The sequence below is a fragment of the Tetrao urogallus genome, assembly GCF_951394365.1.
Source record: "Tetrao urogallus genome assembly, chromosome: 6".
Classification (NCBI taxonomy): domain Eukaryota; kingdom Metazoa; phylum Chordata; class Aves; order Galliformes; family Phasianidae; genus Tetrao; species Tetrao urogallus.
In genome coordinates this window covers 48,956,712-48,981,240 of record NC_136819.1, presented here as the reverse complement: position 1 = coordinate 48,981,240, position 24,529 = coordinate 48,956,712, and the positions used below count along the sequence as shown (strand labels likewise).

The 24,529-nt window shown below is 36.9% G+C and overlaps 1 protein-coding gene across 1 annotated transcript in view; it reads left to right on the top strand.

The window, feature by feature from the left end:
• Nucleotides 1-24,529, top strand: part of BEGAIN (brain enriched guanylate kinase associated) — a gene marked incomplete at both ends in the record, with an annotated part of 133,938 nt that overhangs the window by 73,710 nt on the left and 35,699 nt on the right. The window contains 2 exons of the mRNA XM_079537903.1: nucleotides 7,776-7,937; nucleotides 12,558-12,624. Of these exons, the coding sequence (XP_079394029.1) occupies nucleotides 7,776-7,937; nucleotides 12,558-12,624 (229 nt within the window). The remainder of the gene's footprint in view (nucleotides 1-7,775; nucleotides 7,938-12,557; nucleotides 12,625-24,529) is intronic.

Here is a 24,529-nt window from a genome sequence, read left to right as displayed (position 1 = left end):
GAGGAAGCTTCCTTTAAAATAATCAAAACACCTTTAGTGTCTATTTCTGAAAGCTGTAATTTTATTCATGGTATTTCTATTCAATCCCTTCAGAGCCTTAGGTTATGGACAGTAACTTTAAATAAAGGACAATTTGCATATCTTTATTATGAGAAAATATCAAAAATCTAACAACGTTCCATTGACAATAACAGTATTCACTTAAGACAACTCAGTGCTGACAGCTGGCCCTCTAAGGGTTTCCTAATATCAACATGTAACTGAATCTTCATTACTTAATCACTTCATATTACAGTTAATAGTGAATGTTTCCATTGGATACATATGTCTGTGGGCTTCATATAGTTGATATAGAAGACATCTCTTCTGCAATGAGTCTGTCAAGTCAGTGTAACCAAAATAAATATCCATTTGATTCATAAGAAAGATTGCTCTTTTCTACCTCTTACCTATAAATCTAGCACAGTTTAGACACACTCACCATATATCTTTGGTCAGGTATGAGTTTTAAATTGGATTATTCAGCAGATACTCACATCCTAAATTTTAAAAAAGCTACCTTTCAAAGTCCAGCAATATTATGTCAGCACTCCACTTACTGTAAATGAACTCTCATGCTAACAATCTCTCCCATAGTACTTTGGACTTCAACTGCTAAACATCTTTTTTTCTCCCCATTTTCCTTCCAAAGTATTTTCTAATTTTCTGATAAACTATCCCTCTTTTCTGGTTTACATTCTTCCCAGGACCTTTTGTACAAGTTAAATACAAATTGGTTGATGTATTTGTCAGGGTCTAAATGAAGCTGCTGAACTAAAAGCACAAGAGCCACTATTTGTGGACTGAGCTCACCAAGGTGTAGCAATGTAATCTGTAACCTCAACAAAATGAATTTCAAATCTATATCTGGATAACAACATATCTGGATTTAGACTTTGTGATCTGATTCCATTTCTCTAATCAGATAGAGCAAAAGCCAAGTTAGCCACAAAAAAACAGCAGACAAGAAAGATTGCTTTAACATTACTCTCAAATTTGTAATCCTGAGCATGTCACACATAATCAAAACTTGATTAACATAAAAATCTGATTACTGCTTCATTAAATATCTTTCATTCATCTAGAAAACCATTGCTTGGACTTTACAAACCACAATGGTTTACCAAACCATTGTTTGGACTTTATTTCCCATCTATAAATGTAAAAACCATTGCTGGTGACACAGATTCAGTAACACAACTATTATCCCAGAGCAAATCCTCCTAGGCCAAGCTTTCCTCTTCTGCAGCATGGCCAGCCTGGGCAGCATGCAGATCCAGTGTGACCCATGATCAGTAGCAGAGCTGTGCTTGAAGGAGGAATCCTAGGCAATCCAGATCAATGTACATGGATGCTGCTGCTGCTGAAGCCCGATAACTCCAAGATCAAGTTGCCTATGCAGGCCAGCTCCAGTCAGTAGGAACTGAGTGGCATGGAGGATCTACTGACATCTCTGCTACCTGTGCAAATCTCCAGAGCTCTCTGCCACCAGCTTGCTCCTCACTAGCCACTTACTGGGAAGAATCCACCAGAGTCCTGCCCAGCTAACTGCCTTCATCTCTCTACTGATAGAACCATAGAATTGTTTTAGTCGGAGGAGACCTTCAAGAGTAACGTAGCCCAACTCCCCTGCCGTGACCAGGGACACCTACAGCTCCACCAGGTGCTCAGAGCCTGACCTTGAATGTCTCCAAGATATTTAGATTCGCATCAGACTTGCATATAAACGCTATTCAAAGATCAGAAATGAAACGGGAATGTGGCTTTTGGCTCTCCTTGAGCCAAAGAGGACATCCCTTCTCATAATTCCCCTGAAGTCTCATGCTATTGAGAAAGCATTTCCACAAGAGTGAGTGCACAAACTTGAGCCAAGGCCTTCTGGCTGCCCACATCACTGCTTTTAGGTTTCTTGAGTCGTATAAGTCAGCACAGCAAATCTGGGCTCACAGATAGCCCTTGGGCTCTTCCCAGTACCTTATCTCTTCTATTATATAGATGCTTTCAGAGCAAGCACCTAGATAGAACTGATCAATTTTGATGTTCCCTAAATAAAATAAAATTTTATAAAATAAAAAGGAGAAAGAAAGAAAAGATGCTTTTTTCAGTCCTTTTCCAGAACATATTTTTAAAATTTCTGTCAGTGCTCATAAATTTCCAATCCTATGAAGTCCTTTTTTAGAATGTGACACATCACTGACATAAAATAGATGTGATAAACACTTATAAAGTGTTTAGTCGCCTTCTTTTGTGGGCCTCCATGCAATCTGAACAGATAGGAAAGGAAATATTATTACCTCACTTCATACACAGGGAACTCAGTCAGGAAGAGGGGGAGTTATCTGACAAGATGTGGTTATTTACGTCTGAGCTCCTTGACTAGATTCCCCTTGTAATTAATGGAAAGGAATGGGTACTTCCAGATTTACGTCACCTCCTTTAAAAGAAGGCTTCTAAAATAGGTCATCTTACTGTCATCCTGATATTGTCTGTCCAGTTCTGCAAACTCAAAATGGGAGCCACAGCTGAGCAGACGCATTAACATTTGCTTCAGGTCAGGCCTGTACTGCCTTAACTCACTTGTCCAATATAATACCAGCCATGTGTTCAAGGTAATGTACAATACTCAGAGCCTCAAAACCCAGAGGGTAGGAACTCAGATTCCTTGTTTTTCAGTATATTTTGCATAGGCCACTATTTTGTTCACATTTGGCATTATTTCACTGTTTATTTCTGTCCTAATAATGTTAACCAAATTTTGTTTTAGCTGCTACTAGAGCTGTGTCATTAATGTCATCCATTATCTCAGGGAGAATTTCCATATTTGAAACTATGTTTTTGCACCAGTTTAAAACAACATTGCAGAACCACCTGCAAGGCAAAGCCCTGAGATGGCAAGAAGCATGAAAGTGCTGCCAATGTATATTGACTTTTCAGGTAGGAACCTGGGATTTCCAGAATACTCTATGGGGCAGGCCCACAAACATCAGCTCTCAGGGAGAAAAAGCCCAGGGATCAACATCTTTGTGGTCTGTCTGAGGGTAAAAATCTCAAGAAATCCTCTGGCCTCCACACAGCTGAGCAGCTCCAACTTTACATATCAGCACTCCTTTGCCATCGGGCCATCTGCCAGGCAGATGAGCTGGCAGGAGATCAGACAGGTACAATGAAAATCTGTTTTTTTCCAACTACACCTTTCTCAGAATAGAACTACCACCACATGGCATCTTTTCTTGGATTGAAATGCTCCAGTGAAATAAATACAGCTCATCTGGACAGCACTGCAGATGAATACCAACCAGCTGAAGCTGAGATAGGCATGTTTTCTGTCACCATTGTGCTGTGCAGTTGTCCCAGTACTCAGCTTGAAGCAAGGGCTTGGGGGGGAACTTCTAGGAAAAAAAATTTGTTTTGACCACTCACCACCTTGTGTGGACAAAAAAAAAAAAAAAAGGAAGGTGAGAGGTAACATTAGGGATGCAAGAACCTTCTTTGTTTTTCTCTTGATCACATAGGGATGGTAATTCTTCACACCATGAAAGTACTTGTATTTCGGTAGTACTTGGATTTGCATGTATAGCCTTCCAGTCTATCTTGTATAGAACAGACTTCTTTTCACTAAATGTAGTCTGAGTAGCACTACCTCCCATATGATTAGATTTACCCTACGCTGCAGCTGAGGACAAGATCCAGCAATCACATTCAACAGCGTCTCCCTGTAAGAGTTCTGCTCAAGGGAAGAACGCTTCAAATTCCCTTTCAGGCAACAATTCCAGAACTCAAACCTGGCAATTACTGGCTATTTTATGATGTTTTTGGACAAGAACCTGTTTTCCAGTATGTTCTCTTATCTATTTTTTAATTTTTTTAATGAGAATAAGCATAGCTAATTGTTAAAAATATTTATTTGGGAAGACTGAAGACACATTTTTAATGACCTTTTAAGTAGCCCCCCTTGAGAGGTTTACATTGACCATTCAAGTACAATATTTAATATTGTACTAACTGTTCTTGTATTCAGAGAAATACTTTAATGAAGTAAAATGGGCAATGACTTGTAAACTACTTGTTGAAACAGGAGCAGAGTTTTAGAGATCAGTAGAAGAAATAGGGAACCATTCATACAAACGGTCCTACTGTGCAGGAATTTGGGGCCTGTCCTGTAATTCCTTACTTCCCCAGCTGCCTGTGTTTCAGTAAATCCATGGAATATACGATCAGAGTTCCTTAAGGCATAGCACCACTCTATTTCCAGTTTATTCTTTGAAAATTAATTCTCTCTTCTCCTGGTTGTATTATTTCTGATTGAATTATTTTCTTACTTTTTAACTGAGGAACATACATGCGAATATTTATTTAAAATCCGTTTTCTGAATATATTTCCTGAAAATATATGCATTCTTCATTATATCTATAATTAAAAAAGAGTTGACGAACCACAGAAGATAATGACTAATTGAGATATATTGATTTACCAGAATCGAAAAAATTGTGCAGTGAACTTTTCTAATGAACTCTTATATGACTATGATTCTATGACAAAGAGAATCGAAGCAACATGGCTTGTTTGTGGATTATGTTGTCTTGGAGAAACAGGAAAAGCGATTAACTCATTCAACCATATTTTGACTTCTTAATTTTTTCCTTTTTTCAAATATGTCTAAATTACCACTACAAAAATTTACACTGGTACACAAAAAAAGTAAGTATTGATTGTGAGAAGCCCAGTCTTTTAGAACAAGAAAGCAAGTAACACAGCACAAAGAAACATGATTCAGGCATCGCATTAACTGATAAAACTTGAAGCTAACAGTGGGGATAAAGGGAACATGCTTTCTCTTTTTTTCAGAGAAAGCATATTTCATAACAAACTGTGTGGGGGGGGGGGGGAGGGGGGGGGAGGAAGGAAAAAAACAGTATAAAATAGTTTTGATTTATATAAAATAAAAATTGAGACTCTGACTCTAGTTCTGTTATTAGATATATTAAATTTGTAACATTGTATGTTCTTCCTCTTTCTACAATACTCAGTACTCAGCAATTTTTTTTATAGGGGCATATAGCAACAGGATGAGGGGAAATGGCTTTTAACTGGAAGAGGGCAGATTTAGACTAGATATTAGGAAGAAATTCTCTACTGTGAGTGTGGTGAGACACTGGAGCAGGTTGCCCAGTGAGGTTGTGGGTGCTCCCTCCGTGGAAATATTCAAAGCCAGGCTGGATGGGACACTGAGCAACCTGGTCTAGAGGGAGGTGTCCCTGCCTATAGCAAGTTAAATATCTTTTCAGAACTTGCTTAATTCAGTAAGGCTAAAAAGGAAATAAATGTTTAATAACTTTCCCAGTTTGAGGGTTTTCTTTCTTTTTTTCTTCTATCCCTATTTCTTCATTTTATTCCATAAAAGTGGCTATATGTTTCAGCGGTATATGAATGCATTATGTGAAGAGTGCATCTATGTAGACTGTTTTCTTGGTTCATTAGAATGTACTTGATTGCTACTGACTTAAACACTCCGGGCATTCTCTTTACATCTTCTATAAACCCAAAGGTCAAACTCTTCCTGTGGAAAAACTTCCTTCTATAGCAGGATCAGGTTGTACCTACACCTGACCTCACCAAAGTTGCATTAACTGAATTTGCCTGACATAAAGCAGCACCCTGAACATTCAAAACCATAGCCTGAAAAGCTCCTGGTTTTGTACAAACCTTAGATTTTGACAGATGATTTAAGATTAAATCTCTTCCACTCTAGTTTCATAAAATCCTGGAATGATGGAGGTGGGAAGGAACCTCAGAATCTGTCTCGCCCAACCTCTTCTCAAGAAGGTACACCCAGAGAAGGATGCCCAGGACCCTGACCAAGTAGCTTTTGAATATCACCAAGGAGGGAGGGAGACCCAACCATAAGTTCATACCTTAATTCACACTTCATAGAAAATCCAAGTTGCCAAGTTACAGGAAGGAAAACTGACTTCTCTTTTGAAATGAGCAGAAAAATATAAAGAACAATAAGTCAGAACAAGAGCAAGTGAAAAGTGATGTGATGTGGCAACCTCATGAATGAAGATGTACAGATATGAGCAACATAGGTACAGATTCTTATTTCCCAGATAACAAGGCAGATACATTCACCAAGTGAAATATAAAAATTAAATGACTGAAAAGCTGCATTAAATGTCTGAATTAGAATATATTATTTAAAAAAAAAAAAAAAACAACCACAAGTGGTAATCGAAAAATGACTGTAATCACACAACACCTGTAATTGAAATAGAGCACTATGCAGGCAAAACATTAGACTGTTTCCTAAGCATAGGTTGCATGGATCAAGTAAGCATCAGTTGTAAAGCTTTTGCATTAACTTACTGAAGATCCTATAGCAGTAGGTAGAGGAGAAGACCATCCCACTGAAGCCAGCTCACATAAATTTTCCTTGAGGAACCGCTTGCTATTCCCATCACCCTTGTCTTATTAAAAATCCAAAATGTTAGTACACCAATGCTGATGGCAGTACAGATTTGACATCAGAGGGCATCAAGATTTGCCATTCTTTTATGAAAAATTATTTTTTATCTTATGTTTAGAAAAACTAAGGCAATTCAGAACGCATCATTTGTTAGCCCTCTTGTCTCTACGTGGTGGAAGACTACAGCTCTATGGTGCCTCAGAGCTCCCACCCAAAGCTGAGAGATCAGCTCGATATTAGCAGAGGTAGCAGTAATCTGAAACAAGGTGCAGTCACCTCTAGAGATACCAGTTCCAGCTGGAGCCCCAGCTTCCTATTCACTTGGAAAATGTGTTAGAAGATTGAGGAACTTACCACCAAGTAGACTAGGATGAAAGAGTTCCATCATGCAGATAAGGAAGCAAGAGAGGACTGGCTCTCTTGAAAACACACAGATGGGGAAAATATCACCAGGGTCATCACTGCAAATTCAGGTGCATGGTTTGGGAAGATGGCATTTTGACCTTCACAGTAAAAGTGGTGCTTTTATCTCCTGGACCTAGACTATCTTAAATTGTCTCTGAAATAAAACGAAAAGTGAAAAACCTCTCTGAAAAACTTCACTGCTTTCTCAAGGAGTGTAAAAGCAGGTAGTTTACAAGCAGGACATACATTCTTTCTTAGTGAAGGTACTGTGAAAAATTCGGGGTCACACTTGTAAATAGCATGGATTAGTTCCCCAACAGGTAGGAAAATGGAGAAACATAGTAATAATTGATTATTAAGACTTCAATTCTCATGACGAAACTCTAAGTATAGAATCATTAACAGCTCTGTGGGACTAAGGAGCAAACTGAATGAAAGGAGACAAAGACTTATTTCTCTAGAAAATGTTATAACCTTGGCTATTGGCAAGGAAATAGTTTTGCATAGTTTATATACATTCATTGCTCTATAAATATCTGCTACTTCAGTCACTACATTTTAGGGTAACTCTAAATGAAAGTTCCTGTGTTAAACCAAACGCTAGACTGCATTTTGTTTTTAATGAGGGTTCTTCCACAAAATGTTCCATTGTGGCTAATGAGATATTAACAGTGAATGCACTAGGACAGATGTGAAGACAGTCAGCTGTCTAAATCAGAAGATTTTCAAAGTGCAGTAAACAAATTATTAAGCACAATTCACTGGCTCAGTGCCATTAAATACCATAGAGAATTGGTCAGAGAATGCATCATGAAAAGCTTTTCAGGAGCAGCTAAATTCTACAGCTGTGATCTTTTGCTTTTCTAGTACTTTGCAAGAACAGAAGGGGGAATTACGAAAACGTCTATCATACACTACCCATAAACTGGAAATGCTTGAAACGGAATTTGATTCTACACGTCAGTATCTTGAAATAGAATTGAGACGTGCTCAGGAGGAACTTGAGAAAGTAACTGAAAAACTGAGAAGGTTAGTAACCAACTTTTTGAATTGAGCAGATTTGAGGAATTTACAAAAGGCTGTATTAAAGACATATGTAAGTAAAAATATAAATACATATCTCAAATATTTATTATTTATTGATTAAACATTCTATGTTCATGCTGAATATACGTATTTCACATATCTGAATATGTATTACATACTGCATATGAAACTCTCTGTTTATCATACATAACATATTTTGTATTGAAAGTAAACACGCAAATAGAAACATGTATATAGGTAGGTATATGATATTGTTTATGTGTAATCATGTGTTGGTTAGTACTTAGTTAAATTACACATATGAAAGTATCATAAATACATACACATCTCATATATATATATACAGAAAATATTTTAATTCTATTTTTAATTCTCCTTCGTATGATTCTATAATTAATCAATTTGTCTACAAATTTTCAGTTGTTACTCTCCACTGTACTGATACAAGAAAAATACAAGAGTATTTGTCTCACAGCTGAAACTAAGATCAATATAAACAATATTATGACATTTTATGTCATGATACATTACATCATTCAGTTTCCAGTCCCAGATAGAATGACTGATACCAAAAACCTATTACTTAAAATTACTGAAGCTGTGGTACAGTGCTATTGCAAATCAAGGGCCCAGTTAATGTTAATGAGAAATTATTGTAAGCATGCACTCCTGACATTTTTGGTAATGATTAAAATGGTCTGTAATCTGGCACTAAACTTAGCAGTGATTCTCAGTATTAATTTTTTTCATTTGTTTACAACAATTTGGAATCTACTATTATCCATTTATGTAGGAACGTATCTGCATTTTTTGTGAAGACTTTGCTGAAAAGTATACAGATAATTGAACTATTTGATATAATTCACCGAATGAGTAAAAAGAAAATTCAGAACAAACCATTCCAGGTCTACACCCAAAGAAATCATTCTTTGCAGAAGGCAAAAACTGAAGTACAACAAAGCCAGAAAAACAAAATAAAATAAATTAAAAAAAAAAAGAAAACCTGAGTCAACCAAATAATTCTATGTAAATTGAAAAAATAATTAGGCTGTAAGATCTTAAATTAAGAAACATCTAGTGTGTTCTTAAAACTTAGGTTCTTTCCTATCTCTGGGGCTTCTTAAAACAAGACCAAAATGAGCAGGTGGATTATAGGAGTCATGACTGCGAAATCTATACTTATCTATCAAGAGCTCTGCAGAGGCTTTCCATATTGTTTTTCTGCCATTGGTATTTTTTTTTCCATCATTTCATTTAGATAATGTATACTGAAAATAACATTACACTTGATGTAGTTTTGTTCTACTATATTACAGCTCTAAGGGCAGGGAACATTGGCAACCTTTTTTCCCAAAACATTATTTTAGACACGGCTGTCATAATTCTTGAACGATCCTTATCTGAAGGACTGGCCATCCCACTTTTGTTAAAAGAAAGGGACAATATACAGTTTTCCTTAAGTAAAAAAATAACCTATGTCAACATCACCAGACACTGACAGTTTAAGTACTCTTCAAAAATCAGGCCAGTCATTCTTCATTTTGCTCATGGCAAAGTCTAGCAATAGTACCTAAACACCAGATTAGTAGAACTGACTTTCCTGTACTCTGAGCACTGTATTATATTATGAAGAAAATTTATATTGAAAAATTATGTTTCAGGCAGGTAGAGACATTGGAGACCCAAAATATTTTACAAGCTTTAAAGATGTTACTACTGAGAATAGCAAGGCATACCACAAGTTAAACAAATAGATTTCCCAGCCTGGAAAAGGAAACTGTTGGAAATCCAAAAGCATGTCAGCAGTATGTCACCAGTATCAGAAAACCAGCATGAGAAAAACAAGGAATCAGAATTAGTTTCAATAATATGTTTCTTTCTTTATTCACAACACGGGGAGAAAAATTCAGCCCCTACTAACAAATAAGCCGTGTGTACAATGATCCCACTTGCATACTAGAGATCATTTCTGTTATTAAAATTCCATTAGCATTGTGCACAGAATTTTTTCTGAGAATCTGAACAGCCATCTTTTTCTGCTCCTTTTGCAAGCTTTTGATCTCTTAATTTGTCCAGAATTAACTGTTTAACCTAAGCAAGAAAGTCATCTATGTGACACTGCAGTCAAGGCTTTTGACCTCCATTTTTCTTTTTTGACCCACTGGGAGCAATGCTGAGAGTGTTTCAAAATATTAACCGTAAAGTAGGGCTTCGAAAAGTGACTGAAAAGATGTTGGGAATTTCACATTCCTCACAGTGATTCCCCTATCTAGAGTGAACAGCATGGCTTTTTAAAGATTATATTTTCATAATATTCAAACATTAATATGGAAACTCAAAAGTTTCTCCTAAGGTCACACTGGTTTTCCTGCTTGAGACTGCACCCTGGGAACCAGCTGCTCAAGGTCTTCCTGGCATTTTTCAGAGAGCAGAGATATCTTAAGACACAAGGAATAAATCCATACAAGCATATTTTTAGTGCTAAGATTAGCCCCCGCACTTAATTGTTTCACCAAAAGCTAGACACATCATGGGCTAAAGGGGTTTTCAGATCAGAAACTTGGTAGCTGTGTTAGCTTTAGAATAAACAGAGGAAAAGTATTTTGTTTCTGTAAGAAAACCAGTGTAACTCGTGTTAACAGAAAAAGATTTTTGAACAAGGTTACTATTTTAAGTCACCTTTCAAAGCTAAGCTGAACTCAGGGTGAAATTCTCTTCTTTGCAGAAGGCTAACCCAAGCCTGTGTTTTACATCAGATATTTCAGAGCCATGTGAGGGCTTTGAAATAGAGATTTTGCAGGCTTTCTCTTTGCAGTCTTTGAGAAAAATGTATTGTCTGCTTGGTAAGAGTTCTGATACATGGCGTTCAGTGTGGTCAGAATACTTTTCATAAGAGTCCAATTTAGTGAGGAATCTAAGCATGCATTTATTGCATACACACGTATGTATGTGGGCATCATATAACCCTAGTAATTTAACAACAAAAAGCCATGAAAAGCCATCAAAATGATAATAATTTTTTATCAATTCACATGGAAAGATTTTCTCCTTAAACTGGTTTCAGAGACTAATGAAGATGACCTGCTCTTTGATTCATTTATTTAGAGAATCCAAATTTATGACAAAAATATTTCATACTGCACAAGACTCAGGCTATGTGTATATATTTTTTTTCTACACAGAGTTAAGTTACCATTTACTCCTCTGATCATTTTGAATTTGAATAATTTTTCCTTCTTTTTTATTTCACAGTAATTGCCGTGTTTGTCTTGTATCCCTTTAACACTTTCTTTTATTTGTTGCTAAGTCTGTTTCTCCCCATTCCATCCACATTTTCTGCCACTTCTTTTGGAGCAGTGGATTTAAATTTGGGTTTTATTTGGATATGTGCTTATATTTGTGTGCACATTTATGCTTATTTTTACTACCTTTGCATACCATTCTCAACAGAAATGCTCTTTGAAGCTCAGCTTGCTATGTACTGTTTATTTTTTGTTTAGATTTATTGTTTGGATTTTATTTGCTGGGAGGTGGTCAGTTTTTCCAATGCAAAAACTGTCTGTGGAATATTTTCTGATAAACATATAACACAGGAAAATGTGATGAAGACTTAATACAAGCCAAGAAGCATATTGCTAATGCAAAAACCAACTACTGTCAACTGCATGGAAACACTGCCATTTGAAAGCCATTATATTAGCGATAACTGATCTTCCAGTGATCTGTAGTGAGAGAAAAATATTGTCTGTAGAATCTTAGGACTAAAACCACTGGTGCATTGCCATTGTAATAAGATGGATATATAGGTTATCTGGCTGCAATTGCTGTTAGTTTTGTTCATGTTTTTAAATACAGGAGAAAGAAATCTTCAAACCTTGTAAGATGCACTCCACGTAGCTCTGTACTGCAGAAAAGACTCGGGTACAGAGAAATTGAGCTAGAAAAGCACTGAAACAATATTTTGTTTTGCACTATTCCTTCCTTCATAAATTTATGCAGATACTTTTGAACCCATTCCTGAATTCTAATAAAAATAAACACCCACATTTTCAGTGTGAGATATCTAGATTTATTTGCTGAAGAAAGAGAATGTGTTGCTGATGTTCAAGGATGTACAATTCCTTTGAACTTCTGTCAAAAGGGGAATATTCCCTTCTAAGTCATTTTTTCTACTGCAGTCATTGGGTTTCTGCTGCAATTCTCCACATTAGGAGAGTCTGCTAAATCTCTTCCTGTAGTGTCTAAGCAGAAAGCTCAAGCCTCCTCCCTGACATATAATTTGTGAGCCTGATGCACAGCTACAATCCCTTTGTGCAAGTTCTCATGCTGTGAAGCATGTCTGCACATAAGCGCAGAACAGCAAACACATTTTTACTTCCTGACAGAATTTGCTGCTAAATATAGTAAACAAATATGACATAGAAGTTTGCTTAGGAAGTAGGTGATAATTGCATTTCAAAGGAAACCACTGACTGGCAACAGGAGTGGTAAGAAAATAGATTTCAAGTAGTGCAAGCCAAGGTTTTGTACTGATGCGAAAATTACAGGTAAAAATAACACCAAAAAAATACATTCAATTACATGATATCATCTTTGTTTTAGGATACAAAACAATTACCTAGCCTTACAAAGAATTAATCAGGATCTGGAAGATAAACTTTACAGAATGGTAAGTTATAAGTGTTTTTTTTTTTTTTTTTTATATTAAATGTGCTTTTATGGTTCTTAAATCCTATGACAAACATATTTGCTTCAAGTGCAGTATGCTTGAAAAAGATCTACGGGTTTATCATTGTCATGATCTAAAGCCCAAGCTGTGTAAAATGGTGTATCTCCATTAATTTAAATAGAGATTGCATTGGCTGATGATCTGATTGAGTAAATTGTAACTTTAAGATAATTCTCACTAATTTAGTTAATAACTTCATGGGTTTTAAATATTTACATTTTCATTAATTAACCAATTTAAATAGAGTAACCTAAGGTTTTTTCAAGCTTTTTAGATACTTTCACTTAACTTTTATTAGTTAATTTCATAGAGCTTGAATAGCCTGATTTTTGTACGCTGCCTAAACTATAAATATCAGCATATAAATTTATGATCTGCATGCATCTGCAATCACAATGTCAAAGTCAGTGTCACAGGTCAATTATTGAGTAAGGAAATCATTGCACCACTTACGGTCTCCATCTAGGACAAAAATTACAGCACCACTCATTCAAAAAGGTTTGAAAATGTTTAAAAGAAATGGCAACGTCCTGAGCATGCTGGCTCATTGCTAATGCCACTGGGTCGTCATCCTTGCTGCTAGGAGAAAAGTCAGAGAGAAATCTAATGGTAATGTTTCAAGAGAAAAAAATAGAAAAAGAAAAACCACACAACTGTTTTGATCTTCAAAAGATCTTCAGGCCAAGATCTTGTGCACAGCCTGCCCTTCCTTCTCTCCCAGATCAGTGTGATTGGTCATTCCTTGCTCTCTTCCCTGCCTGGCCCTACACCTAGCAAGTCCCAAGCAAGCACAGTGTACGCAGCAGACAGATGTCCAGGCAGTGGCCTGACATATCGCTGTAAGAAAGCCAGGATAAGCCAATATCTTGCAAGGTCTCATTGATAACATTTCTATGAATTGACTGGTTAGAGTGAAGGGAAGGATTTATTTTTCTTTGAAAATAAGTAGGGACTTTGGCAGCATACTCGAGTGACATCATTCTTTACAAAGAAATCAGAGACAAATTTCTGAAAATGACTTTGTTCTTATCTCCATTAAAGTAGATGACAATGAATGAAGTATTGATGCATTTTTAACTGGCTGGAAACAGGGCAAAGTTACAGCTGAGTTAGAGCTGATATTTGTTTATACACAATCATAAAATGCATTTGATCTCATGGTGGCTTTTTCTCCATTTTTCCTTTATTACATTCTTTTTCCTTTTATCTAAATCACTTCAGGATTTTATCTTCATCTTTAGCCTAATATTTATTACATGCTACAAAACAGAAATAACTTTCAGGCATTCTGAATGGTAAAAGATATTCAAAAAATATATATAAAAGGAAGGACTCCAGAAAACCCTTGCTTTTTCAGCAAGTATTTCAGATCAAAGCAAAGAATTTTTAAACTGATGCATCCTCTTGAAACATGAAGCAAAGATTTCAGAGCATATCTCAGAAAGAAGGAAGATTCCATCCATGGTGCACTGTACCTCTTTTTATCCCACTAATTTGACAGTCATTGAAGGAAGCTTCAGAGACTCGAAGAAGATCAACCAGGCTTTGCACACCACTTAAATCCAGACTGATTTGCCTTCTGAAACACTGAAACTGGAGACATGAATCAAAACCAACCAAACAAAAAAAAATCTGATAGAAATTCTATCAAAAAAAAAAAAAAAAAAAGAGGAAAATAGTGACATATTGGGGAAAAAAAAAAAAAGTACCAAATCATCTGATTTTCAGAACATCTCAAAACACTTAATACTTCAAAGAAAGCTGAATTAAATAACAGCTGGTCTACTTAGTCAACAGGTCATGGTGGGCTGTGCTCTTGGACACCTTTCCCTCCCTTTCCTCTTTAGGAGGAACAGCTGTGTTTATTTTTCGGTTTAATTTATTCAGGTTGCCATTATAAAATCAAAAGCCTTTGATTTCTCTACCTTTATCCAAATATATAAGCTGTGTTTACCTTCTCCCTCTCTCCTTCCATTTTTTTCTATTCTGACATATATGTGCATATATGCACACATACATACACAAATTTGTACACAAATTCTGACCCTTTAATGTGTCCAAAAGTATCAAGGGGAGAAATTTTGTGTTCTCCCTTCCTGTGGTGATCTGGGCTGCCTCCAGAAGAACCTTTCTCCCTGCCTTTACAAGCTACCCATAACTCTTCTTTTTCCACTAAGATGTCCCAGCTCATCATGACTATTCTGGGACTTCAGTCTGGCCTCCTTCTTCTGTTGATGTTTGAGTATCCTGAATGTTAAAGTCTTCTGAAAGGATGTAAAAAACAATCATTAATTCATTAGCAGGCACAGGAAAGAAGCTGAAGTAGCAGTTATTTTTCTCCTAGGCTCTGCTTCCTTTTGAGTGCTAGGCTATAAAATATTTAAAACTGTTTGAAAGTCCTGATCACAAAAAATGACATCCAATTGAATCCTCTGTTACATCAGAACTCCAAATGAAAATATAAACCGGAGTGTCTGTGATGGCTAAGGGCTGAAACCTGAAATCAGTGGAGAGTTTTGTATATTAAAGAGGTCAAATTTAAGTACATGACACTGTCGCAGCAGATGCAGCACAGAGCTAAGATCCTGCTGTTATTACTTAAATAAATTTCTGTTCCTTCCATTACCATGGTCTTCAAATGAAGATGATTTGTTTGCTCCTTTAAGCACCGGTGAATCAAGGGAATATGCAAACTGTCTTCTTAAATAATTAAGCCTTATAACTATTTTTTTTCCATTAAGCTGTAGGAAAGTACTAAGCAAAGTCATTAAATTTTTTACTATGAGTCTATCTTGGGGCTGTTGAATCAAAGAATGTATTTTCATATCTAATTCCTGTTACCAACATACTTCACTTGCACTGACTGGTCTGAGTTTCCTGCAGATTCTTGGCCACAGTCCTGCTAGTCACACAAACTGCAGATGCAAGTTGATTATAAAAGCCTTCTCAACCATGTGTTAATATAACCTTTTCATCAACTTAATTCAATGATATTTTGCGTATGATCCTCACTTACTTTAAAAAGTTTCTGAAGCTTTAAGGCTTTCTGTTGCGGCTAGTTCTGCATTTTCCTTTGAAGACATAGATTATTAATAGTATCTACATTTGGGAAGAATTGATAGATACCCAGTAATAGTTCTTAATAAATCTAAATTATAATGAAAATTGTACCCATTCCACTCCTGCATTTTGAATGTACCATAAAATCTGATTTCATACCTTATTCCCCAGAAAGAGTCTGAAGTATCTATTCTGTAAGTAGAAAGCTTGGCATCATCTGTGATATAAGCAACTTCTCATGCTGTCTCTCTCCAATTTATAGGAGGGAGAGGAAGTTCTTTTAATATCTTCATACCTGGCGTGAGATTAAGAAACAACGGTTCAAATGTTGGTCCGACCAGTTTGTTACAAATCCTAATCAGGGAAACGGGGAAGGGAAGGACAACTACTACTACAGATTAGGGTGACCAGGAAGGGAAGGAGGGCGATAGAAAAGATAGGAAATAAGGAAGAATCACATAAAGTGGGGATAGTCACCACCGTGATCCAGCAGCGGTCCTGCTACATGACATTTCGAAGGTCCGAAGCAAAAGCAGCAGAAGGAGAGCAGCAGCAGCATGGCCAGCCTTGGGCAGCAAGCAGGTAGCAGGAAGAAGTTTCACAGAGCCAATCCAGGAGGAAGCAGCAGGACTCAGGTAGCAAACACAGGAGAGTTTGTCAACATGCAGGAATTCCGTAGTGAGGAATCTGACGGCAGACACCTTTGTTCTTCTTCAGCATCCAGGTAGAGCACAGAGCAAGTTCAGGAGGGAGAGAGGCAGGTTGTGAGGCTTCTCATGTCAGAAACCTCTTCTTCTTCATGAGGAACCTGTTACCAGAAAGCCTAACTTCATGGTTGTAGGTCCCTTTTTTATCCTTCTGCCTTCATGGCATTCCTGGGTGCTTAGCTAAGAGTCATGTGCAGCACCTCCTGAGATGGCCATCTTCCTCAAGATAAACCCACACATGGCTTCCTGGCCATTAATCTGCAGCTTCTCTTTCTCTCTCTTGCCCCTGGCCTTGTCCATCTGTGTCCCTCAGACAAAGGATTTCACAACCCTGGCCCAGGACTTGCTTGGACTTGTTCTTTTATGTCCCCAGCAAGCTTTAAGGCAATGATGAAAAAGAATAATCTCTTACACATGTAAAGTCCTTTAAGAAGGCAGAATTTAAGCTCCTGTATCATCTCAAAATCATGCCATTTGTATCTCATACAGATAAACACAGATAGCATTAGAGATGGATAGCGAGGGTGGCAGTCCTGTGGGAAGGGGCAAAGCCCTCTGGTGACCTGGGAGCTAGCTGATAAATCAGTGTATGTGCTCTGTAAACCATCACACCCAGTACTACTTGGTCTGCCAGTCCATCTGTCAGAAGACTGCCACCAAACCAAAACCTTAACATTTTGCTTCAAAGAATATCAGCAGGTTCTCCCCCAGTCTGTTGGATTAGGTTGATGTTTTTAAGGAAAGAAAAACATTGGTTATTTCCCTCTCGGTGCTGGTTCAGGACCTCTCAGCACTGTAGGCAATACTCAGTGCTGTCAGACATCAGGAACATGATCAGACTCCTATGTTTAGCTGCGTAGGAACTGCTGGACTCCATCTCCACCACCCTCAGCCACCAGGACATCAGTCCCTCCCCATGCAAAGCAATATTCTCCCTCCGTACACAGTGATTATGTATTTTATCATATCTGTCAAGATGAAAGCTGCTGCAACACATTAATGCCTGATTTTTAATTTACATTAAGGCAAGCTGGGAGGTGTGAATCAGCCATAGAGTTGGAAGAAATTATTATATAAACTATCAGTACAGGGGGATTTGTGTTAGGACTATCAGGTCTGAAATGCTGTATTATCTGAGCACTGCACTAATTTTTATCTGGTTTCGTCCTCTACGTATGATTTAGAGATGTACAGCAAATACTTTGTGCTCTATTTTATAAGTAGTTATTTATCCTACTCTTGAATACCTAGGGACTTTCAGTCTGTTGGCCATAATATACCCAAGCATCTCCAGCTGTAGAAATCCAAAGAGGAATTAAATAAGAGCTGAGCAATTTTCAGATGTGCTCAGAAGATTTGTGTTATGGGATTATCATTTTAAAGGAAACATATTTCTGGATTTCCAGACAACAAAGGTAGAGAATATGGAATGGTGTAAGGATTTTGATGAACAAATCCAGTCAGGCATTAAAATCAACTGACTACCAAAGTGAGCTCAGACTCAGAATTTAAGATCACCACTAGCCTGCATCTGAGAGTCCCATGAAAGCTATTGGTTACCTTCCAAAATGGTTCAAATCAAAACTGAAAGACGAAAACTAGAGATGACCTAAATATACTTAAAATAATTTGCATCCCAAAGACAAAAAAAGTTTAGAGTCAGCTCAACCTGGCAGGCTCATTTGCTCACATTCAGTGAAGACAGCTGTGAATTTCAAGATAAATTTATATTAGTTGGTTATCTGAGGCAAAATCCAGAGAAACTGTATGCCTCCTTGACTAAAGCAACTGCAAAACATTTCTAAGGAAGGAAATGACCATGCATGGCACAGAAACATATAATTATAAAAATATTGGTTAAAAATGCATTTCTAAGAGGCTTTTAGGTATCATATTTTTATGCTTACAGGCATTTTATATTAAAGATCTTTTCCACCTCTGACTGATTTTTTTAATACTAATTTCCAAGATAAGAAAATGTATTGCCAAAGAGGATATAAAACTAACCTTCTCGAATCCCACAGTTTAACTTCCATAGCACAGCCTGTAACACAGGCTCAGACTAAGTAGATACATCAGATTGGTAGCCCTGCATAAGCTGGAGGGCACAAAACTGCCTCACAAAAGCAAAGCAGCGCTTTCTTCTTTGGTCCTTTCTTCTTCCCTCTTTGAAAGGAGATTCACTTCCTATGAAGCAGTCCAGCTTCATCCTAGTTAGTGCAGACTTTTCCAGAGCCATAGAGTTATTCCTCTGCTCTGTTCTTCCCTCTTGGAAGAGCTTCCTCCATAAGTACCAGCAACCTTGGGAAGGCGTACAGTGACAAAGACACTCCTTATCTCCGGTGTCTTCTCTGTTGAATGATGATTGTGCTGTGGAGCTCTGCATCTCATCCTTCCATATACACAATTATTTGCTAATTCAACACAAGGAAAAGGAAAGAGAACAAATAAGCCTGAAAATATTTTGTATGCCAGGCACTCCACATCTCAAAGCCTTTCATGAGAGCAATAATGAATGCAGAAGACAAAGCACAGAAGATTGAAAAGCCTTGGCCAAAGTCATAAGCAAGGAAAATTATTCAGCAAAGAGCTAATTTCCAAAAAACTCTCAGATCTTCTCTATGCAAATCCAACGTCCACAACAAAAATCAAAACATGTCTTAGGCTCTCCTCAACCTCATTTCTTATACCAGTGACTTATATCCCAATTAGAACTTAAAAAGAAATTAAGTAAGAAATTAAAAGATTTGGCAGAGTATTAAAAAAGAAAAAAAAAAAAACCAACAACAACAAATTGAAAGAATTCTTACTTAAGAAAAGTATTGTCCCATTTAGACCAGATCGGCATAGGAGGTTTCTGTCATCTGCTTTCATAATCTAGTTTATTTCTAAATAAAGTAAATTACCTTTTGGAAATAGTACAGCAGCAACAGAATTCAAGAACCTGTCATGTTGAATGTACTGGAAGGAATGTTACATTAACTCAGATAAGAAGATAATGACATTTTTCAAGAGAAAATTAAAAGAAAGAGGGAGGGAGTCTGATTTATACCTTGTCTTGTTCTGTTTGGATCCCTCATGCTCACAGAACAGTGCTTTGAGCACGTAGGATCATCAGCACTATGGGATCTACCATACTTTTTCTTACCACACATGGCTCTGTCTCTAGCTGAGTCCTCTTTGCTCAGTAGAGATGTAAGCTTTGTTTTTCTACAGAAACACACATCTCTTCTTTCAATCTACTTTCACTAACACGGCATTGTAAGGTACTACTACATTTGCTTCATCATGCCATCTCTTGTCCTTCCAACTGTAATTTATCTAGCATTTTATTATCCAGCAGGACTCCATCCTAACAAGACTTGCCACTGATATGAAATGTGGGAGACACACAGAGAGACTATAAGCACATTTTGTCAGCTCCATCTGAATCGCTAGCAGAAAGAGCAGAAAGAGCCCAAAGTAGTCAGCTTAGAAAGGCTTAGACCATAAACAGATGGGTATATCTTTTCAAGCGTAACTGCAGTGCTGGGAAAGATAATAGCAAGTAAGACCTCACCTCCCTTTTCCAACAAGTTGCCTACATTATCAGCAGGGTCAGGCAATGAGTTGATTGCGTTTGATTATAACCAGCTGACCCTGAGCTGACCTGACCCAACAGCTACGAACAGGAAAGGATCCTTTTACCACAGCCTAGTGTCTGGAGCAATGTCCTAACCAAATGAAAAAGGTGCGGTGGAATGGCAGGGCTACAGGGTACAGATGTGATGCTCTTAACTTCAGCCCCTTGTGCAGAGACTCTTACCTTGCAGAGTAATTGTAAAACAGGTGCCACTGAGCAGCCAGCCCACTGGTTCATGACTGGGGAAGCAATCAGCAAGTGCAGCATAGATCCATATTTTAGTATATCTAAGCAGAACCCAAGCAGAGAATGATAGGATCCTTACCCAGACAATGTTTGTTTACATTCATTTAATTTAGATAAACAAAGTATCCTTGTTTATAATGGCTTTTCTGTTCATATTTCCATTCCAAATGACCTGTATAAGAAACAAGTGTCTTTACCATGAGCTCAAGTTAGACATAGGACATGCATTGAGGTGAAAGTCTCGAGACCAAATACATGATGACCTCTAGCTGGAGGTATAGATACAAGCAGTTCCTGTGTGGTACAGGTCAATCGTATTTCCAAGAGGGAGCAAATCTATACAGCCATTAATGACAACTGGTATGAACTAGTGTCCCCTGCTCAGAATGGCTATATTACTATTGACTTCTGTCAAGACATACTTACCCCACGAAGAAATTTTCCAGACTAGCACTAGACTTTTTTAGAGTGGGAAGATAAATACTCACCTCGTGTATTTTCTACAAATAACTTGCAATGAAAATGCCTTTGTTTCAGATGCAGCACTTGACAGCATTACTCTAGCCATATTTATTTCTGTGATACATTATTAATTATACACTAGTGATAGTTATGTTCTTTTCTTTCATGGAATTACATTTCAAGACTGTGACATGGGGTAGTCAAGGAAACAAATCTTTATAAGATCTTCCCTATAACAAAGTTGAATGTAATATTAAGAGCAAATCATTCTTCAAGTGAAACATCATACATCATGAGATCTAGAACCTCAGACTACTATAGCCCTACAAAATTGTCTTTGATAACAATATTCTCTTTGGAAATCAAAAAGAGAAATCAGATTCTGCCCCAGGTCATTTTTTAATCAGCATCCAGCGATGTTTATTAAAAAAAACATAAATTCTCTAATTTAACTCTGATGGCCAAATTAAGGCAGATCAGTAATTTAGACTTACAAGATTACACTCTTTATCAGAGAAAAAAAGATGCTGCTTCATTTCATAGCTCTATTTTGCAGAATGAACTATTTAAATTGTTATGGACACGGAAGATGCATTGGGAACACCTATCTAGTTCTTTTTTATTTATCATGAAATAAAGAAACTGACAAACTTGAACATCCCACTATAAATTCTACTGCTGTATTTTTAATCCACCAAAGCAATCAGAAAAAAATAAGCTCGAAGACTAAACACCTGTATGCCTAAATTCTGCCCTCCTCCTCAGGCAGCAATTCTCATAAAGGGGCAAAGTAGATTGTAAAAATTTCACTGTGGTCTCTTTTCTTACAAATTCCTTACTTGTTTGTTCTTTCCCTTTGTTTGTACTCCTGAAATCCCTTTCCAACTTTAAAGACCTTTTCCCCCCTTAATTAAGTCAGGATTCTTTTTTACTTTATGTCTTGAAATCTCCTTAGTCTTCAATTTGCATCCTGGGAACACATAACACAGTATACACAAGCACATCAAAGTTTCCAAATAAGTATGTCCTCATTATTCTTTTCTGTCAGCTCGTAACTATTTCTTGGCTTTGTTTCATGTGTCTTCTGTCTGAGAGCCTTGTTTAATTCTGCATTATCAAACAGGTAAAAACAAGTGAACATCCCTAAACAATGTGACTCTCTCCTTCTCCATAAAGGCATCTGAGAGTCAGAAATATCTTGGTGGTCACACATTATGAAGTTTCACTATCTTCTGTATAAATCTGATGAATTTTCTTAAAACTATTTCTGTCCTAGCCATACTTTTCAGCCTTGCTGCCTCTTTACCCTTATTAATCATTGTAAGAGATATATATGGAAAAATACATCCTCTTATTTTGGGAAATGATTAATATTCCAAACATTCATGATGAAGATGTTTTCAATGGGCATAAATGAACTAAAGTCATACTTTTGACTATTTTTCCCCAATGCACCATGCTGTAATCTGGCATGAGAAGGATTAGAAAATACTTGATTTAATTATATGCTCTGTCTGGGCAAATACAATTCAATTAAAGAAAATGTGATTATTGAATCTAAAATTCATTAGCATGCACCCATCAGTCAGATGCTTGAGCTTTAAATTAACAAGTAGTTTTTTTACAGTTACCCAACTACTAGAAAGAGGATACAATTACAACCTCTAATAAAATTAGCCCAAGTCACTCAATGCTTGATTTCAAGTAAAATTTACTGAATGGATTTTGTGCACCAGTTGTAGTAAGTTCAATGGAATTTGTAACAGTCTTGGGTGATGTCAAAGTAACCAATTCAATTCCATCACAAAATGTGGTCTTTTGAGTTTCCATATACTGACCAAAACAGTTTGTCAAGTTTATGTAACTGACACTTTAAATTTTCTTTCAAAGTTTCCTTCATATGTAAGTATTTTAGCAATCTTTTCCTTCAGGTTTCTACTGAAAATACAAACAATTATTAAAGAATATAGTGCATTCATATATTAAAACCTTTAATTTCTATGTAAGGTGCCAGGAAAAAAAATTAAAGGTCATCAGAGACATCTGAGCATCAAGCAAAGATCGATTTTATTTCTACTAATAGAGAGTCACCAATGCCCAACTCAAGATGCTGAGAGGTGTCTCAGTGAGGCATATGGTGTTGTCTGATCTTCCAAAACATCCTGCTAAGAAAATGTGGAGTTCAAAATATGACCATGTCAGCCTGCACTAAGATTGCCATGTCAAGCCTCCCCAGTACCTACTGTGCTCTGTTGAGAATTTTCATACTGTTTACATTAATATTTCTCAGTGTTCCCAGTTACAGAGATGCAGGAGCTCAGTAAATATAACATCAGGGGGAGAAAATTTATTTGAACAAGATTCATTTTCCTTCATGGTAACTCACAAAATTGGCTTGATCTGCTGCAATGTGATTTTGATAAACCCTCACTGTATGGTCTTGCCCAATTTTCCATTGCTCAGCTTCCAGGAATTTGTCTTCTGGTAAATAACCAGAAGTGAAAAATAAAGAGTGACATATTCCACAAGGAAGAGGAATTATAGGCCAGAAGCCTTCTTGGAAATAGTGCTGATGGAGCATGGATCTACCCACTTCTTCAGATGTTTTATATACAAATTCTCTTTTTTACACTAATGTAACACAATTTTAAAGGCCCCAGGAATCAGAATGAGGCAGTTTACTATCAATTTCTTCACAGAGACTAAAGCCAACTAGATTTTTGTTTTCAAGAGTACCCAGTAGACAGCTGAAAGATATGAGCAATCCATGTAATTCCTGGTCAGATGTGTGTTTCTCCTACAAATAAAGCAGGATGGAAAGCAGGATGACAGGGAAGATAGTTGAAAACTAGGCACATGGCTGGACACATAGGAGAACCGGGCTTCTAGTAGTATTGATCTAGTTCTTATTAGGAAGACAAGCTGCCTGGTTTGGCTGTATCTGCCAAAGCAAATAGGAAGGGACCGTATATGGAAGTGGACAGTTATATCAGCTGGGCATCAACTTAAATAACAACAAAATAAAAAAAGAATTGAAAGGTAGAAATATTCACATTCATTGTTGAAATGAAGATATCAAAGATAAAACTTTTCAAGTTGTCAAGAGGTATGAAAAGATGGTCTGGATTTGCCCATGTGCCAGTGGTAGCAATCCAGGGGTAACCCAGAAATTTGGGAGATTTCATGGAATGCATGTGCATTAGTATCAGACAGTATGACTGAAGCTCACATGAAAGATTTGTGTGACTGAAATGCTTAAATAAGCTTGTTTAAGAGAGATCAATGGACTCCAGAGTCTGGTGCTGGCATGCTATACTGTGCCTAGCACCTCAAATATAATTAGACTTGAAAATAAATAGATTATAGAAATAATTTTTGAATTATTCATATGAGGTAGCGGCAGAGCACATCTATGTCTGTGTTCCTACAGACAACCACGCTGCAACAGAGGAGGAGATGAGCAGCATCTCTAAACATTGCTATTGGTAGCACACAAGAAGAAATAATGCTGTCATCTTTAGCTTTAACAACCTATGCTGACAGTCATTTACAGTCAGTATAGAGTTCTTTGGAACACATTGAAAAAATTTATAATGAAAATGAAAACATGATTTCTACATTAAACATAATTCTCCCTTTGCTTGTATTATGATTAATAGAAAGAATTATCTTTGAACTGAAGAGAATTGGTGCTTAAATGTAAGAGATCAAATCTATTGCATTTGATATTTCTATTCAAAATAAAATC